Raw genomic sequence first — 20,326 nt, forward strand, 5'->3', positions numbered from 1 at the left:
CATACTAAGTCAAGTCTACCTGTAAGTTTTTGTAGTGAATAATAATAATAGTAGACAAAGGGCATGTACGTGCTATAACTGTCCAGAGAATTTGCACTGCATTCAAATTTGAAAAGGAAAATAATAAAAAGAAAAATCGCAAAATTCTATCATATGTGAATATATTCTCAAGTTTTACCCTAAAAACTGAGGATCCGGTAGACAGTCCCTCTGGCACTTCAGCCACAAAGGGCAGGTTGAGGAAGGTTGGGTCATTATCATTGAGATCCAGCAGGTTGACAAATACTGTGGTGCTTGCCGATGCACGCAGTTGAGGTGTACCACCTAAAGAGGGCGTCAGTGGGACACATGAAGTGAAACAGACACACACACACACACACGCACACACACACACACACACACACACACACAGCCGACATCTCATGGTCAGAGGAGTTTATTAGCCACAGTAAAAAGTTTCATGGTCAACATAAAACTTGAAAAATGAGGCCTGGAGAAAGAGGCTAATCTCTGAGAATTGACAGCTCTTTACTGAAAATAATATAATGCAATTTGAGCTTGCTTACAGATTGTTTAGGTGTTTCCTGACGGGAGACAAATTGACACAATGAAAGGCAACGAGAAGAGCAAATGGACACGGACGTACCACTAAACACATACATACACACACACTACTCACGGTCAACAGCTGAGATGATGATGGTTCTCATGAGCACTGCATCCTTGGGGTCGGAGCTTTCCCTGTCCAGGGTTAGCCCACTGGTGCGAATCTTCCCTGTGCTGCTGTTGATGGTGTAGAAGGGGTTTTCTGGACTGATGCTGTACACCACCGTCCCATTTTCCCTATTGTCAGGATCCACTGCCAACACCTGGACAGGGAAGAGACAGGAAATATACTTTTTGAACATTTCCTTTGGTGCGAATTCCTTCAACAAGAGGTAAGTTTCTCATCACAAACTCGACCTCATCAAGTCTTGATTTAAAGTGTATGGTTTAACACGAGTGGATTAACAAGGAGAGCTTAAAGATGTGGGAGAAAGAGAATTACAGTATTTACAATAATGATGGTAATGGTAATAGTAATACGCAAAAAACCCGGAGCATCTTCACACATGCTCCCCTCTCCAAGTGCTCAACTACATCAGTCAGCTCGAAGAAAAAACGGTTACGTCCCCTATCTGACACAAAGTGGTGACGGGTGATGAATGCATGAAGCCGCAAGCCCGACTAAAACACTGGATGATTTCGAAAGAGATGATCAATTATTCAGTGCGCTGACTAAAAATGCTGGAAACTGGTTAATTGGTCATTAGCGGAACAAAGGTTTCCCAGGTATTTAATTATTAAGGGGACATGGTAGGCAGGCATCTCGGAGGACCATTGATTAGCAACTGCACAGACAAAGGTAGGTGAGATAAGATGCGGTGAAATGTCTAGCCGGGGCCAGGTGAACAAATGAATTAAAAGCAGGTGAGAAAATGTATTAGCCTTGTCTTTTGAACTGTCGTTCTGGACTGAATTCAGATTGGCAGAAAAAAAGAATATGATTTTGTAATGAGATATTAGAGGAGCCTTACTCTGTGTGTGTGTGTGTGTGTGTGTGTGTGTGTGCGGTGTGTGTTTGTGTGTGTGTGTGTGTGTGTGCGTCTGTGTGCGTGTGTGTGTGCGTCTGTGTGTGTGCGTGTGTGTATAGGCGTTGGATGTAGGCTGTGGTAGCGATGGTTGAGTGCTCTAAATTTGAGTGGGCTGATCCTTGCACTGGGCACGGCTACCACATTCATCGGCTCGCTGGACACCTCCAGGAAGACTCAGCAGGTGGCCTCTTGTCACCATGGAAACACTGGCTGGGCCAGGGCTACATTGGGGCCAATTACAGGACTGTAAGGCTGGGTGGTCCGATTTATTGAAAAAAATGTTCAGAGGGGCAACAGTGTCTGCCCACTGAGCGCAGAGAGTCACATGTTGTATGCATTGCATTGCTGGATGCACCATGAATGAAGTCAACTGAGGAACAGGTACAAGAGAACAGGACTAATTGGGAAAACATAGCAACCGTTCTGCAACCTTTCAGCAACGCAACGCATGCATCTTTCACTTCTCTTTCCTCACCGTTTCTTCATTCTACTCTCTCACTCTTCAAGATGGCTTTTCGCTTCCTTCTCTGCCTAGCAGCTGAATAATTTGCTATGCACATGACTGCAGGCTACATTTTAATTAGCAATCGGACTCCCTTAATTACACTCACTGACGCCTCTTTAATTAATGGACAATCAAGGCTTAATTAACAACAACACACTGCCAAAGACACCAGCAGGACAATGAGGGAAGTTGGGGTAATATTAGAATATTTACTTTGTGATTACCTTCACAGTTATAACTATTTGTTCATTAAGAGTGGAGGAGTATGCATGCAGATACATCCTTCAACATACAATGATTTCATGTACAGTACGATAGTGAGGATTTTCCTGACAGAAACAAAACAGCCATTTCTTTTTAAACCCTCATCTTTTGCCTGAATCAACTTTGCAAAGAGTAATCAAATTGAGCCACAGACTAAAATCAATCCAAACTGAAAAAAACCCCACTTAAAGATACTCTGGTTCTGTCTATACCACATTTAGGTATACAAGTAAAGAACCATATTTGAAAGAGCTGATTCCCTAATGCTTCAAACTCCATCATACTCAAAATATGCAACAAATGCTAGAATTATAATTCCAGTGAATTCATTTGTGGCCCTGTGATAGACTGGTGACCTTTGCCTCTTGCACGATGCCAGATGGGACGGACAGCCCCCCCCCCCCCCATGACCCTTAGAGGATAAGTGGTAATGGATGGATGGATGGATTGATGTATTCATTTGTGTTGTTCACATTAGCATTTAATTAACTGCAGCTAATCAACCAGAGAAAGTTCAGTCAGTTGGGCAAGGTGCACTCACGGAGATAACATCGGTGTTTATCGGGCTCATCTCCACCACGTTGGTGTGGTATGGCTCATCCCTCCACACGGGGGCGTTGTCATTGATGTCCAGGATGGTAATGTTCACCTATACAAAGTCGGAGGGAGGGAAATTAGGGTAAATGGGAAACGACCGATTTATGTCAGTTGATTTATTGACCTTGGAACACCATGGTTTTGCAAGCCGTTAAGTCATTGTACAAGATATATGCACAAAAGAACATGATTATTCCCAAAAGGATTCTTGTTAAACAATGGGGAAGAAAATCTGCGTGTTCTGATGGCTACAAAGTTGTTACCGTGGCTATGCCAGTCTTCTGCTGAGGGCCGACCCCTCCATCCACAGCTCTGACTATCAGAATGTACTCTGACTTTTGTTCTCTGTCCAGCAGGGCTGTGGTGGTGATCTCCCCTGAAACACACATGGAATCAGATCCAAAAAGAATTCTTTGATCAACCAGGGCACCTGAGTAGATGGGCAGATGTCATTAAAAAGCAGCCTCTGATGTCAGGATGAATTGAGTTAAAAGTCGGAATAATTTGAGTCAGATTTAGAAACAGCTTTTTAAAAGTTGGTAGACTGAGCGGTAGGGATCAAAGTACGTGCAAAACTTAGCTATCATTTGCATTTTCTAATAAAACAGAGATTCAATTTATGAAAAAAGAAATCATTTCAATTTAAAATAAAAACATTCAATCCAAAAAATGTTATCTAAATGTACAAACACACACACACACACACACACACACACACACACACACACACACACCTGAGCGCGAGTTGAGACGGAACTGAGAGGAGCCCTCCAGGGAGTAGATGAGTGAGGCCTGGCCAAACTCCCGGGAGGCGTCCAAATCAGTAGCATTCACAAGCAGCACAGTTGCCCCTGTGGAGGAGAGGGAGGGATGAAGGGAGTGAGACAGAAAGAAAGTTACAACTCAGAGTGGGGGAAGAAAAAAAAATTGAACTGAGAGACAGAGTCATGGGGAAAATATGTGAAGTCTAGTCTAGAGGATAGACAGACGGAGAGAGACAAGCTGCAGAGACAGACTGCAATGGAATTCACAGAGAAAATGTCTTCACCGCCCCCATCCACAGCTCGACTGATGGCCTGGCAGTGAGTGGGTTTATGGATTAGTGGATTATCAGCTTGTTTGGCACATCCCCATACTTGGCACAGGCCTGATCAATACCCAGGCAGGAAGGGGGATGAGAAGCTAGCCAGAGCTGCAGGGCGAGTCCTAAACTCAGCCTCGGAGCCCAAGCCTTAGGCCGCCAGCTCAGTCGAGCTTGGCCAAGCACTTTAGCCATAGTCCTCTAAACCTTGGTCGTGGCCCGAGCCGCTCAGCTATGTGCTCCTTCAAATCGGGTCCGAGACACAAAAAGTGCCCAGCATCCATCTGCTGGAGCTCAGAGAGTGAAAGGGGCGGTCAAATATCTCAATTCCCTCCAGCGACTGGAAACTAATCTATTGTCTGGTATAAAAGAGTCCTTCTGAATGCATGCATAAGAATGAATATAGCAGCCAGTGATGTTACCGTGAATATTCCACATCCTGCATTCCGGCTAAGCATTTATGCAAAATCAAAACAAATAAGACAGTAGAGGCCAGAGGAAGCAAATCAAATAAAATATAGGAAATATACCCCCAAGAAAGCAGAGCAATTTGTTGAATATGCTAATAGTAAGGCAATTCAAGTAAGAGGAGACTATACGGTATGTGCTACACAAGCTATTTGTGCAGTTTGGAGTGTTTAAGTGCTGTGTTGGTTGTGCAGACCGGAAAATGCGTTCTACAAACTGAAGTGCAACACCAAATGTATGAAGTGACTCACCAGCAATAATATTCTCTGGGATTTTGACGATGTAGGAGGGCTTGCTGAACTCTGGTGGATTGTCATTTTCATCCTGGAGGAAGTATAAACATCGACAACAGCTCGAATCAATGAGCTAAACAATGTGAAATTACAATTGTGCTCGAAGACAGAACTAAAGAACACGTTCGAGGCCGTCATCACACATTAGCACTGAGATTAATTAAGTCTGTGAAAAGCACTAATTGTTCTAAATAGTAAAACAGGGGTATCAGTATCTTTTAGGTGATAACTAGTCAGTTGATTAAACAGTAGATTACCTCAAGACCTGTAATTTGACAGGAATGAATGACTACAACATGAAACAGCATCCGACTTCCCCAGAGCATTTATATTTCTCACAACCTCCCACTGATTGAATTAGACTCCATTTTCACACCAACACATCCAGTTGTGTGGCTGTTCGCGAAGCGGCTCCCCACTGAGTGAGCTGCTGAGAAATGTTAACACTTACACACCAGTCACTGGGACCATTATCTATCTGGGCTCTGTGTTACACTGGTGCAAAGCATTATGTGTGTGTGATGCTGCCAGCGACTGATAAACCCCTGTGGTGTGAGTCACGACACTGTTGGAGGACAGAGAGAGGGATGCAGACACATGGCGCGGGAATACAGAATTGTGCACATCTCTCCCCGTTGGTTTTTGCATTCATGCATAGATATCTTCATTGTTTTACGCAGTCATTTTCCTCATGCAGGATGTGTATAGATATGCTTACCGCCCTTGCATATCAAAGCATATTCCAGCTGGATTCATCTATTGAACCGTGTTATTTCTTCTTTCATAACTAGAAACGTACATGTATAATGGATGTCTATCAGGGGACTGAGCCAAAAAAGACACATTGTTGATGAGCCCATTGTACCTTTTTTTGTGTGCTATATTTATAATATCTTAGCAAAGACCATCGTTCATGTTGGCTTTTTGACAAGTTAACAGGAAAACAAAAAAACAGACGAAATGATTAAAAAAAGATAACAGCTGATTTGACAGACTGTGCAAAAAAAAAGTTCTAGTTTATGTACACACACAATAAAAAAAACTTCAGATTGATGTACATGGGTGTGAGTGGAGTATTCTAATGTCTTAAATTTAGGTCTCTCAATAGAACTGACAGGGGTTGCAAAAGCATCGATGCATTGTAGTGGTATATGTAATTGGTAATAGTGATGATTGGTATATGGTATATAATTTAATGTGTACCAAAAGGTAACTTCAATTATTAACTGTATGCACAAAAACATATACACAATCATATAAACATCATGTACTTGTCTACATGTATTTTGTTTATGGATCAACTGACACATTTGGACACAAATATAAAAAGCATTATTTGAGTCACAAGTCGAACCACCATTGCCCATGACACAGACATGGTTCCTTTAAATAGGAGAAAAGAGAAATAGCAGCTTACATTTAAAAAAGAGGAAGCAACATTTTATGTAATTAGGTTGCAGGGATACACGCAACAGAAACATCAGCAGGATCTTGTAGAGTTTGCACCCACAACCTTGTGTAAAGATATTAAACAATCTGTGTGTGTGTGTGTGTGTGTGTGTGTGTGTGTGTGTGTGTGTTGTGTGTGTCGATGGCTGTGACTTTTTCCTCTGCCTTAAAATAAGGCATTTAGAGATAGGACTGACAAACTGAACTGGAAGCTCAGATAGCTGCACAGTCTGTGATAAAAATGCAAACAATGATGTTTGCAGCGTGGATTTCAGTCCTCAGAATAATTCAGACAATGAGGAAAATACTAAAACCGGAAATGTGAGTGAAGTGGCAGACGTGAAACAATCTACTGTGATCTGTCGGAAAAGTGTCATACACTAAATCGATAATTAGATAAATAAAAACATTTTGCTTTTTTTTATTTACAACCAGCTCCACAATTTCTTGTCCTGAGTCTGGAGTCTCAAACTTTTTCAGAGTCACATCTGAAGGGGAACTTAAATGAAAAGATTCCTGTAAAGGTTTGGAGAAGATTTTGTCACGAGGTGTATTCGCCACAGCGAGAGAGTCATTAAATATTTTCTGAAAAAACACCCAACCTTGAAGACATACAGTATATTTATATAAATAAAATGTGAATTGAACAGATTTAAAGCTAAGAGGACGAGTCATCAACTAGTAAGTTTTTAACAATTTAAGCATTTTTTGGAACCAAAAAAGTTCTGTCTCTGTCTTAAAAACTAAAAATACATTGGCAATAACTTTGGCAGTGCAGATGGTGATCTTCTATAGAACTGTAAACACATTTGGTTGCCTTAAATACAGTATCGGTGCTATTTATATGTAAATTCTAAATAGATGTGACATCAGAAAGCTGCAACACACACCAGTGACAATATGGGATCAAGTTCCATCCTGTATCTTACAGGTTCCCACCCTGCTAGTTGCTTATCGGTTTTAATGTCAATTATTTATATTCAACGCATTAAACAGGAATTCACATTTAATTTATGTATGTAATTTACATAAATTACATTTATGTAATTTATGTATGTAATTTCTTTCTAATTAGTGCCCAAGAGTCTTCGTAAAGGATTCATCTAGTGACTATTTAGGATGAAATGTCGAATATGGTAATATCTGCACTGAAGCCAACAGACTACAGTATGTGTGTATGAAAATACAGATTGTATATGTGTATATAATGCTGAAAGATTGTCCCATTGGCTGGAAATGTTGTATAGTGGTAAGTGAAAACTGGTTTGTTTGTTTTTGTCAGTCTGTCCTGGCCACAGTGACCTCTGTGTAAGAAATGGAGTTACACTGGACTGGCTGAGGTCTGACTGACTGAGTTTTTGTTTCTGGGAAAATTTACCCGACCCTCTGATCCATGTCAGTGACATTAAACATAAACCAACATCTGCTCTTGGATTTATATCGATACAAGCAAGGACAACACGGTAATGGTTTCCCTTACAGGGAAAATAAGTCTTCCAGGTTTTTCCCTGTTCGGGTGTAGTGATGCTGTGCAATCGATGTGAACTGTATCATTTTTACAGTTAGAGCAAGTCTTCTGTATAGTTGCTATATGTGCAAATCAATGTATATGGTATGACACCAGGGACATTATTTTGTACATATTTTCAAGTGTGAGAAGTTATGAGCATTTCAGGGTTGTTGCGTCTTCAAACTGTGCGAGAGGCATTTTAATGTTGTCATCTTTGAAAAGAGGAGAAGTTATTAATGTGTGTTTCTAACTTACCAGCTAACCAAAAATCACAGGTTGAAAATTAATATAGAGGCTGATGTTTATATTTGATATTTGAGTAAAGCCTTTAGATTGGTGGCAAGTGTACGACAGATGACAGATGTCTATGAAAAAGACAAATGCAAGGTCCGGATAAAAGTTGGTTCTGGTTAATATTGACATTCTGTTTTAGATAGGACCATTTACAAATGCAATTGTTTGTTTGGGTGTGTGTGTGTGTGTGTGTACGTTGCAGGGTTGTACTTACTATCACTTCCACTGTGACAGAGACGGTGCTGTTGAGGGCTGGGTTTCCTCCATCTTTGGCCATGACTGTCAAGTAGATCATCCCTTTGGGAACCTGCTCATAGTCCAGAGGCCTGGTCACACTGATCACTGGTGGAGCAAGGGAGGCAGACAGATGGAGAAAGTCTGAGGTTTGTGCTGTATGTGTCTTATTTATGATTAACAGAAACATCACAGCTTAGTTCAGTTGTGGGTCAAATGGCAAACAACAAAAAAAGGATAAACAGGAGTAGAAAACTATGCTACAACATCCCTGCCCACATTGTACTTGTATGCTCAGCCATTTTAAAGATTGTAGCTTAATGCTCCCAAAGGTGAGTGTACCTGCGTAGCCCTCCACCATGGTAATGCTGAAGAAATCGAAGAAGACCGAGGCTGAGGTGATGGTGTATGTCAGGAAGTTGTTGGGAGGAGAATCCTCGTCTGTAGCCTGTAGGTGGGCAGACAGGGGTGGGAGAGGGGAAGCTGAGAGAGAGTGAGACGAGACAACAGACAGTGTGACAGGACAGATGCCGAGCTGGTATAGCTTAGTGGGTTACACCGCTGACTTTGGTACAGAGGGTCGGTGTTCGATTCCCCGTTACTTGGGACAAAATTAATGTAATGCAATGTGCAATTATGTTTCCAAAGCATATGAGTGCAGCAGGGAAGTGCAGGGAGTGCAGTCAGTGATGGCACATTACTGGACAGACTACAGCTGATTCTGTCTATAAGTGATGCAAGCGTCAATACCGGATGAACACCAACCGAGCCAAGACAAGTCGGACGGATGAAGCCGTACTTCTCAGGGCTAATCCAAAACATCAACAACAATGACGACGCCCCCTCATTATTCTTCAGCTGGCAGGAACTTAAAGACGAGTCCTGCGGCTGTGAGGAGGGTCTACTTGGCCTCACTGGCATCATTAGAGCCTGGACAGGTTGTCAAAACACTCACTTATATCTCTCCATTACACGCACATATCTACTCTTTGATTTGATGCCAACATGTTGAGCAGACAATACCTTTCTTTCCCACGACCCAGTAAGCTGAGGTTTTCTCTTCCAGAAAATGTCCTGTGCGATATTACATTCCAACAAATAGTTTCATATTAGACTTTTACCACTCAAAAGTAAGATGAGTTGGGGGCAGTAAATCATAAAGTGGAGTGGAAAAGACAGTAAAGGGATAAGGGGTGTAGAGAAAATGGAAAAAAAATGAGGTTTAGTTAGAAAGCTTAAGCACTGTGGTAGGAGGAACAAACCTCCCAGGCATTGTTTGGAAAACGAAAGAAGCAAACAGTTGAAAAACCTCTCTTTGCTTTGTCTCTCAACATCCTCTCCCATCTATTTCAGTCTTTTTTCTCTTTCCTCCTCCTTCGCCTGTTTTCCAGAGTAGCATGTGTGTGTGTGTGTGTGTGTGTTTGTGTGAGTGAGGTTCCAGGGCATATCGCTGACACACAGAATTGGGCGATTGCCTTCCCCGCTCCTCTCGGGCAACGTATTAATATCGTCAGCGTTTAAGGTTAGCTCAGACTAATCAAACACAGTGAGCCAAGCGTTGAGCCCAGTCATCAGCTCAACTCCCACAACGTCAACGCAAGCCACCACAGTGCACTGGGGCAGGGTGAGCCACCGCTGTACCCGCCGACACAAGGGACATAATAGTCCTTCTCTCCGGGGCGCAATCAAAGGAAACGCTGAGCCATTAGTTACCACTGTGCCTGTGTACCTTTGCCTTTTGTGTGGCAGTGAGTGATGGCCAACACACCAGGGCGACCTGTTCTTTTTGGATACAGTGCACACAAACACACAACGTGTGAAACACAGGAAAGATCAGGTTGAAATCCTCTGTTGCAGGTGGAGTTTTTATGAGAATTAACTGTACATAAAGTCAACACACTATAACACACAAAGGTGTTATAGGAATATAATTTAATTTTCAATTAATAATTTACTCTACAACTATAACCATATGCGCACGCTTTTAATCACGCCTCACCCTGACTCGTGCCACCGGCTGGACAGCCTGCTCGTTCTCTCTCAGCGAGCCCACATATGCCTCCTTCTGGAAGAGCGGTGCATTGTCATTGACATCCAACACGTTCACACGGATCCTCCCTGTAGTCTCCTCACCGCCACCGTCCCTCGCCAGCACGGTCAGAGTGAAACGCCGCATCAACTCGTAGTCCAGGCTGGCGCGCAGAATGACCCAGCCCGTCTCTTCATCCAACGAAAACCTGAAAGGACCAAACAAACAAACAAACGGACAAGTGAAGCTCCAAAAGACGACATAATTCTGCAGACGTCCAAGGGTGTGTGGTTGGGAGGTGCTTATTAATCTGTATTTTGTCTGTTGTAGTTTTTCTAATCTGGTAATGAGATGTACTGAATCGCTAATGGTTTTTTACAGACTTAATAAAAAGGCACATTACAATTCATCACATGACGACACTTTGGAACTTTGTCCTTCTGGCTAGCTGGGTTTTTGTTGTTGTTGTTGTTGTTACAATATGAAAAGCCTTGTTGAAACTAAATAGGTTTGTAGGACATACAAATTATTAACATGAAATAATATTGTAACACCAAACAAAGGGAGTTATTATTCTAAATTACTTTGCATCTTTGCAGCAATAGGGGCCGACAATGGCATAGAATTTTTTGGTGTAAATGACAAAATAAAACAAACAACAACATTAAAAAAATGTTCATTACGGGTAACAGAAGAAAAAAAATGGTAGTAAGGAACACTGAATGTGTTATTTTGACAGAATGAAGATAATGAATTGTTGGTGGGTTTTTCTTTGCATGGGATTCTGCATATTTGAGTAGACGGAAGTAAAAGTGCCAGATATCGTTGTAGCTCAGCTGTCTCTGGCGAGGCTGCGTGGCCCAAACTGTGCAATGCAATCATTCACAAGAAGCCATGTAAATGAAAAATTAATGTGGTTGTATGTTTGTGTTGAGTGTGTGTGTAACTTTATCTTACTGGTCTGGCTCATCACTGAAGTAGTAACGCACACTCCCAAATGTGCCTGCGTCTCCGTCTGTAGCCTGTTCAGAAAATACAGGGGAAGAAATCTTTACTTTCAAATTCATGTTTATTTCCTTATAAAGTTTTATAGTAAATGCAGCTTTTGTTTTTGATGAGCTTTTCATCCTGATTTGGTCTCTTAGTTCTTGTCTCCTTTTGGTTTTGTTTCAACAGTTAAATGTTTTATGCTCTTTCAGGAAAAAAATTAAACAAATTTGAAACTCTCAACCGAGTTTGTTGTCCTGTTAAGTGTGTGATTATGTAATGCTGACTTATTTAAATGCTATTGTGAAAACTGAATGTAGGATTTGTGCTGTATTGTTAGCTATCACAGACACAATGTGCCAGGTACAAAGGACTGTGACTTCGTTCGTAATGACTAAATTGATATTGTGATTTTGTGACAACCAGAGATTCCTGAGTGCGACACGTTCATTACAGCAGAGGAGCCGACATGTTTCTTTACATTTCATGTTTAACCATTTTTTTTTATTATTCCTCAGCATGTATTTGAGCGGATGAGTATATATGTGCATGGCTCTGTGAGTTTAACAAAACTGTTTTAATTGACATGATGCACCAAAGTGGCTACATCGAATAATCTGCCACGACGAGTTTCATAAATGTCTCACTCCAACAGCTGTGTATGACTGTATGGCTTTATATTAAAAGATGAGAGCCACGCTTCACTCTTCAGAGGTGTTGACTGGATTAAATCTGATACATTTTCCTCACCCACATGACCTACCACGGCGTTAAAAACAGCAACAACTGCTGACATATGTTTTGCAGATAAAAAAGGCTGTCTGTGAAATGCCACATAAAAAACAACACTTTCGGGAATCTTGTACTTTATGAAACGCCACATTAACACAATTTGTCTTTGTAAACACATACACGCGCATTTGTGCACACACGCACCGACGTGTGCACGCACGGCGTTGTGTCAGAGCTGATGGATCGCGCCCGGAGAGGCTGTTGTAATAGAGTTTCACTTCAGTGGCTCTGCAGTCAGTTGAAGGGCCAAACTTGAACGTGTCTGCAGCCTGCTCTGTCAACCACAATGCCGGTCACTGTGATTCTGTGATGCCCTGATGCCGACCTTATAATGTGGGCCTGTCCGTGCATGTGTAAGGGCCCATGCTTTTTTGCATGTGGCTGTGACTTATGGGTTTAGAGAAATGTGTGCGAGGGTAACTATAATGATATGCACTGAATAATGTATGTTTTTATATTATGTATATGTGTGAGGCTATGGTTAAAAATATGCGTCAGGTGATACTGAACTGTAAATGTGGATGCGTGTGCACACATGTAAGTGTGTTAAAGGATATTTTTATGCCTTCTAAATCAAATGCATTGATGGATATGTGTGAGTGCATCTGTGAGCATTAGTGCTCATCTATGATGCCTCTCAACAGATGGAACAACGGCTGCAGCTATCAATGTGGGTTTTTTCCACCCTTCTAAAAATTACACCATGCTGTTTAGCTCAAGCCTGTAATTTCACAGGGAGCTTCCGCCGCAACGTTCTGGATAGTGAATCAGTGTTTCTTTTTAATGTCCTAATGGCCCTCACTTTGTTGTTAAGTGCACCGAAGCACATCCAGCTCAATGAGCCGACAGTTGGACGCTAAATACTTGTGAGGTGTTTGGGACCTAAGTCAGGTTCTCATATTAACCTTTGCGTTTTCATGTGTCGTGTCTCGATAGCCGCATCGTTGAATGCCACTCATCTGTTTCTTCCCCTCACTTTTTTGCATCCCAATCATTGCCACCTCCTCCTTCCCCTCCTCTTCCCCCTTTATCTTTTCCCGTCTTTTCCCCCGCTTGACTCTCTGCCTCCTGAGCTCCGCCTCCGCCTCCACCTTTTTCGTTCCACTCTCCCCTACATATCTCCCTTGGCACACTCTTCCCCCCTGATGCCTCCCTCCCTCCTGCGCTCCCTCTCTCCCAGGTGAGTGACAGGCCCATAAGTGCTCCAATGATAGTGGTGGGAGTGTTAGCGTGACAGCTATCATGGCAGTGACAGGAGCCAGGCTCAGCCTGGGAGCTAATACTGCCTCTGCTTCTATGGCCAAGCCCCTCTCGCTACAATGACAGACAGACGGCGAGCGAGGGAGAGAGACACACAGACACGGAGAGAGAAATAAAGAGAGAAAGGCGATAGTCACCACCCTCCATTCACCGAGCCACTCAAACAATCACCATGATAGAACGACTCAGTCAATTTTCTAACTGCTTGCCAAGGACTTTCAACTTTAGACACAGACGGCCAAGAGCAGATGGATGGCAGAGACTTGTCAGGGATTTGTTGAAGCTCAACACCATGGGGCTGGATCCGTGACACCAGAGCATGCGTACATTTGCCCCTTGTCACCATGGTAGCTTGAACTATTTTTTGGTTAAAGGTTGGAGTTGGAGGTGATGGAAAGTTGCTTTAGTGGGTTGCACAAAGAGATGTATGTATGATTTAATTAGGTGCCTCAATAACCTCACGGACAGTGATTCACCACATCATTCACAGGGATTCATAGTTTTAAGTATTGCTAATTCATAAAAAGCTATTCAGGGACAAAATATATAAAGAGTTCCAAGAACAAAAAAAAGTTGGGATGATATGCATTGCTGTAAATGCAAACCATGCCTGCAACCAAATCTGTTGGAGGATTACCTGTTCTGTGTTTGTCAGGATACCCAGAGTTGATATCATGGCAGTACGTGTTGTGGATAAGTGCTGGGCACAGTGGTAAAAAAAAATCTCCCCTGTGCTACATTGCAGAGCAGAGTTGGTGCTCGGATCAAAATCCAAACAAAGTTGTTGAGAAGTTTCTGCACAAAGAGTCAGTTCGCCGCTGATTGCCAATATAAACTCTGCAAACCCTGGGGACCTCAGGCGGTAACTACAAAAGAGAAATTAGTTCTCAGTTGACCAGTTTGGTTAAATGATGTGTTTCTTCCCATCAGAACAGAGAAGCCGGCAGGCAAACACAACCGTTTGCGCGTGTGTGTGGTATGGATGTTGGCGTACCTGTGCACCAGTGCAGTCATTTGCGTCTGCATGCCTGTTAATGCAAGAGAGAATGTGTGTGATGATTGGATACATGGTGCTGAGTGTTTTTGTATGGAATGTATAGTGTGTATGTGTGTGCACACATGGACAGAGATGCACAGCGTTTCCCAGACCACAACCACTTACAGTATGAACTCCAATTATCACACAAAATTGCTTTCAAGAGAAAACAGTAATGAGCACTTCCCCTCATGGGTGACAGAAAGACAGGGGTAGTGTGTGTGCGCAGGGTGGGCTCGAGTTGGGTTGGAAGAGGGCAAAGGAGAAGATTATCAGACCAGCTATCGCATGGACAGCGAGGGAGGTTAAAGCAGCAGCGGCTTTTCTATCTTGAGTGAGCTGGAATTTGAATTGATTGGCTCCTAAAATTGCTTTTTCTGCAGGAGCTTTGAGAGGCATGGTAAAGGAAACCAATTACTGGCTGTCAAAGCCTGCTGTCAAAATAGAGATGACCCCGAGTCCAAACACAGACAAACTCCCATGTCTGTGTTTCACACCTATACACAAGGCACAGATAACAAACACACACCTACACAGGCACGCACACACACACCACCAGAGTGAAGATGTCCAGTTTATGACAATCATTGTGGGGACTGTGGTCAAGTTATTCTCATCAGCTCCACTCATGTGGGCTCTTTTAAAGGCTCCGTGTCTCACTTTCACACATGTTCTGTATCCACGACAAGATCATAGATCAATATTCACTAATGCCATTCAAGTGGGATACAGTTAAGTCATATTTAAGCACCCCTTCAAGTAAACACTTTGCATATTGTACTGTACAGTATGTGTTAGACACACAAAGCAGTTCATATGTCACAAATATGACACATTACACAATGGGCCTCATGCAAGGACCGTTCATTCGAACAGATTTGTTCTTAAATCGTGCGTACGAGTGATTTAGGAGAACTTCCCGCATTCAACATTTTTTTCAAATACGCACAGAATTTACGAGTGCTCCAGACATGTCATAGGAGTTTATAGACAATCTTTACACTGAACGAGCAAGGTTGATTTCTCCGCTTTCAGTGGGGCTTCTAAAAGGAAAATTAATTTAAATGATTTTGTTTCAAAAAATAGTAACAAAATGGGTTTTTGTGAAATACATTATAGGTTTGGTTTGGTCAAGAAGAACTGAAAGGAAGAGGTGAATGAATGCATGACTTTTACTAGCTTCCCTTCCTTCTTAGTAATCATCTCTGTCTCTGTGTACACAAATTGCCATGGGACTGTACAGAGCCTTTTTGTATCTCCGATCAATACAACAGAACAAGACTCAAGGCAGAGCGGCAGCCTGGAAAAAGCACATACACACTTGACACCATGTTGGGGCTATTCTGAAACGTGTCCAATTACTGATCACATATCCTGAACAGCTCCTCCCTCAACACTCCTGTGACTAATGCGGGTGAATTGATATATTCTCCTTAATTGTCATGCGCGTACAGCTACAGAAGAGTAGAATGATGCAAAAAAAGTCAAACCTATTGAGCAGAGAAAAGACACAAATTCAAAAACCCTTCACCGACTTGGATCATATGAGGACCAATCCCACCTCTCGCCTGTTCCCCAGCTGTGACCTAGAGCACCTGCGGGGGTGGATGGGAGCCGCGCGTGTTTTTACTGCGGACACTTTGGCGTAATGGCGATGGCGAATGTACGTTTACGACTGCTTTATTTCTCTAAACCATTAACGAGCAGGTCGGGGTGCTCACAGCGACTGCTGTCTGCCGACAGGATTGAACAACCTGTTTCGATTATCTCCCGACCACCCAGAACAGCGAGACGGAGAGCGAGCAAGAGAGAGAGAGAGAGCGAGAAACAACTTTTTTTTAACAATGGATACTTTTGTGAAAGAGGAGCTCAGTAAAGTGGAGTGGATGTCTTTACAACACGTTGACAGCTTGCAAGATAAATTCTACCGTTCGCATGCATGCACAGTCACTATATAATTATTCCAACCACATGTGAAACACTCGAAAAAACAGCTGTTACTTCTGGAATATGAAGAGAAGAAGAGAGTAGGAGAAAGAGGGGAAGAGAGGGGACAGTATTGTGGGCATAAGCTGTAGATAGTTTGTGCTGCCAGAGAAAAGGCTTAATGCACAGCTCTGCGGCTGGCAGCTTCACTTTGCCGACAGGCCTTGGTCCTCCCCCTCTCTTTCTCTTCCTCCCGCTCTCTCTCTCTCTCTCGCTCTCGCTCTGTTCTCAGTGATGAAGGAATGAGATTAGCACAAGCACAGGGAGGATGTCGAAAACGATGAAGGGTAAAGACTACAATATAGAAACACTGAATACAAGGGAGAGAACGAAGCAAGCATACGTGTAGATGTGTATGGCATTTACGGTCGTGTGTTAAGGGAGCAGGGCTGAGGTCAAGAAATGATGCGATCACATTCAATGGACACTGGTAAACATTTCTCAGTTATGATCATTTTCTGCTTGGGTTTTTAATTGTTGGTCACAGAGAAACAAGAGGAAGAACTCATATTGGGCTTTAGGAAATCGTGCTTGTTCTCTATCCAGACATTTTGTAGACAAGATTCATCAGTTGCAGCTGTTTTAACTGTAAATGTAAAACACCTTTTGACCATTCAGTGTAGTTTTATTCAAAATAGTTAAGTGCATTTAAAAAAAAATCTGTATGATCTGAATTACATACAGTAGATTAATGGATGAGCAGATGACCAATGGAGACATAACACTCTTTTCATCTTGATTGGCAATCACATGTCTCTTGAGAGCGGATAGTGAACCCTGAGAAAGTTCAGATGTTTCACTAGTGTCCGCTCCCGCCGGTTTGTCCTCTGCCTTGCACGACTATTCACATCCTGTCTCACAATGTCAGGATGATAAGCGTCGCATTATTAATGGTGATTCTGTATGAGCCACCAAGAGCGGGAGAGAGAGCCGGTCCTCGGCCCTTTTATTACAATAATGAATTATAATTAGTGTTGTGACTATTACCCCTGTCTATACAGGGGCGGGAGCAAAACATCCTCCACTCTGTAATTTATAACCTTCTGCTGTAAGCATTTATCATTGTGCCTTAGACCTCAAACATACAGCATCTGCATCAAGCCCTTAAAGCACACAGCATGGCACTGGAAGGACACTTGGTACCTAACCCAAGAACAATGTGGAATCTGATAGATTTTATAGAAGTTTAGTAGAAAGGTGCAGGTGAACTGTACTTCTATTAAACATGCATGCATCCTTTAACAAATCCCCGAACATGGAGCCTGGTGGGTGAGAGCAAGGGAGAGTTTGATCCGAGCACAAACAGACAGTGAACCACGGAGTGAATCAATGCAACACCTGGAAACCATTAGCAATCTAACGGTAAAGCAGAGAAAGGGGAAGAAACAACAATAACCAAGGGCATACTATAAATAAGAAATGAAAGAAGACAAATTTTCTGACACCAAAAGAGAGAAAATCAGAGTGACTCCACCGACACGAGCAGCTGCTGGTGTCTAAAGTCTCCAGGGTAAGGAAGAGACAGCAAGAGAGGGTTGGAGAAAAAGGGACCCAGACAAAAGAGTAAATCACAATAAATATTTATAATGATAAGTAATGCTGCGGACCATAAATATTAAACAGCCACTGCCTCTCTGTGTGTGTGTGTGTGTGTGTGTGTGTGTATACTTGTATGTTAAGCAGTGTCTACAGGGATGCAGGAGCGGGCACTGAGTAATGCATTGACTAACATTGTACATAAGCTCTGATCAGATGAGCTATGAATATTAACCCAGACAAAGCTTTTCAATTGCATTATCAGATTGCTTGTTTAGTGCTTTTTTAAAAAGGACTGGGAACCAACATGCATAATTTCAATTAGCATAGGTATAAAGTATTATATAAACATCATCCAGACCTCCTCCAGATATGCTGCACACTTAAACTCACCTGAGGAAACAGCAATGGAACAAGATCTTGAAAGTACCTAGAAACTATTATCTGTCTCACAGAGTTAATTTATTGATCCTCCCTCGACGGTGCCCCGGAGAGTGAAAATGACATGACGACATTTCACGATTATTTTTTTCTAAAAGTGTGTGTGTGTGTGTGTGTGTATGTTTTAACCTGTTCAGCTCAAGTCAATGCAATGACATGAGAGTGATGACAGAGGTGTCAATCTTCTGATCTATCTCTTGGCAAAAAAAGCAAATAAGCGTATTTGTCAAAATGTCTTACTACTACTTTAATTCATTAATTTGTGTGTGTTTTACTGTTTATTGAGGAGGGCTGACCAGACGACCATGAGAAATGAGAACGAAAGAGTTGTCCTCCTTTTTTGTACTAAATCATAATCCGTCTCACCACACAACCATCTGACAGAGAGCACAGAGAGGCTCGTGTCAGCCCAACAATCCCCTTATATTGTACTGCCCTCACTTGCTTCACTGCAATTAGACAAGCCGACAGTTTGAGCTTGTGGGAGAGTGAAACCGCGAGCTGGGTACACATCAGGAAAATGAAAAGGTACCTGCTAATTGAGCACATGAAATGATACTCAGGTAGATGTAAGGTGCAAAATAGAGTGAGCTAGAGTCAAGTACAACTGTGAGTCCTATAATGACAGAAACAGTAGTTAGGGGCCTAATTGATTTTATCACATTAACACTTCAACTCAATATGCCTTTCTGCAGTAGTGACACGATTTGTCCTCGACAGTGAGGTGACGGACAGGTTACGTTTACATTTTGCCTGGTGCTGACTCAAATGAGTGGGTTGAAAAAGTGTTCTTGCTTGCTGAATGTAATAAAGGCAGTTTTACATCTGTGCACGCTATACTTTAAAATGTATAGCCAGGAAAGGTGATTTCATTTGTAGAAATATGACTGATTACTGTACATTTACCAGAGACATGGCCCCCTTCATCATTTCTCTCCCTCTGCCCTCACTTCTGCATGGACTAATTTGAAGCAGAGAACCAACAGTCGAAAGGGAGTCAACTCCTTTCTATGCTTCAACACAGGCGTCGCCAACTTATTTTAAACAATACACCGATGCCATGCCTATTCCAAAATAAATTGCTCATTATTCACACAAACAAGAGTGACTTGGCCGTGGCTTGTTTGATCAGACTGCAGCATATGAATAAACAATCTCGGCTACTGTCATTGGATTACAAAACCTTGTAACTTACTGTCTAAATTACTAATGAGCTAAATTATGACAGACCCACAAAGGTAAACAAGTCTGTGCAAACACATTACTGAACACATACACACACACACACACACACACACACCTACTCCATGGTAATCTTTTGGGGTAGCAAATGGATAGAAGCTTACAATGACCAATGACTTTGTCTGGTTTTAGCCCTGTGTCAAATCTTGCGGGAGTTCAGTGTGTGCATGTGTGTGTGTGTGTGCCATGAGTGAGTCAGTGTTTGTATGTGTGCCTATTTCAATTTCTCAGCCCCAAAGCCAAACGAGCTGAGTGTGGGAAACATCTCTTTAATCTGTATGTGTACTTTGTCTCCAGTGGCATCTCAGAGGGCTTGAGTGAGAGTGTGTGTGTGTGTGTGTGTGTGTGTGTGTGTGTGTGTGTGCGTGTGTGTGTGTGTGTGTGTGGGGGGGGGGGGTCAGAATATCTAAACGCTCATCTAATAGTCTATAATATATGAGTGCTGCCATCCATGCCAGTGCAGTCCTCACCGAGCGCCGTCACTTCTCGTTCTATTTACAGCCCTTTTTCTCTCTCTACATCCAGCAATCAGGATTCCACGGCAGGCCGCACGCTCCAGCACGAGGCCAACATCAGCCACGTCTTATCGGGTATTAGACTGGCCTGCAATCTCCATTTCATGAGCACCCAGTCTATAAACACTATTGATTTTCACACTGTGCTTTTTGCACTTGTATCTAGTGGATTG

At 42.5% G+C, this 20,326-nt stretch overlaps 1 protein-coding gene across 1 annotated transcript in view; it reads right to left on the reverse strand.

The window, feature by feature from the left end:
• Positions 1 to 20,326, reverse strand: part of cdh23 (cadherin-related 23) — a 137,328-nt gene that overhangs the window by 36,841 nt on the left and 80,161 nt on the right. The window contains exons 14-23 of the mRNA XM_047334727.1: positions 11,316 to 11,380; positions 10,329 to 10,566; positions 8,672 to 8,777; positions 8,310 to 8,437; positions 4,801 to 4,873; positions 3,735 to 3,851; positions 3,264 to 3,376; positions 2,945 to 3,052; positions 680 to 869; positions 179 to 324 (exon numbers count right to left, since the gene is read on the reverse strand). Of these exons, the coding sequence (XP_047190683.1) occupies positions 179 to 324; positions 680 to 869; positions 2,945 to 3,052; positions 3,264 to 3,376; positions 3,735 to 3,851; positions 4,801 to 4,873; positions 8,310 to 8,437; positions 8,672 to 8,777; positions 10,329 to 10,566; positions 11,316 to 11,380 (1,284 nt within the window). The remainder of the gene's footprint in view (positions 1 to 178; positions 325 to 679; positions 870 to 2,944; positions 3,053 to 3,263; positions 3,377 to 3,734; positions 3,852 to 4,800; positions 4,874 to 8,309; positions 8,438 to 8,671; positions 8,778 to 10,328; positions 10,567 to 11,315; positions 11,381 to 20,326) is intronic.

Source organism: Scophthalmus maximus, chromosome 10 (assembly GCF_022379125.1).
Source record: "Scophthalmus maximus strain ysfricsl-2021 chromosome 10, ASM2237912v1, whole genome shotgun sequence".
NCBI classification, from domain to species: Eukaryota; Metazoa; Chordata; class Actinopteri; order Pleuronectiformes; family Scophthalmidae; genus Scophthalmus; species Scophthalmus maximus.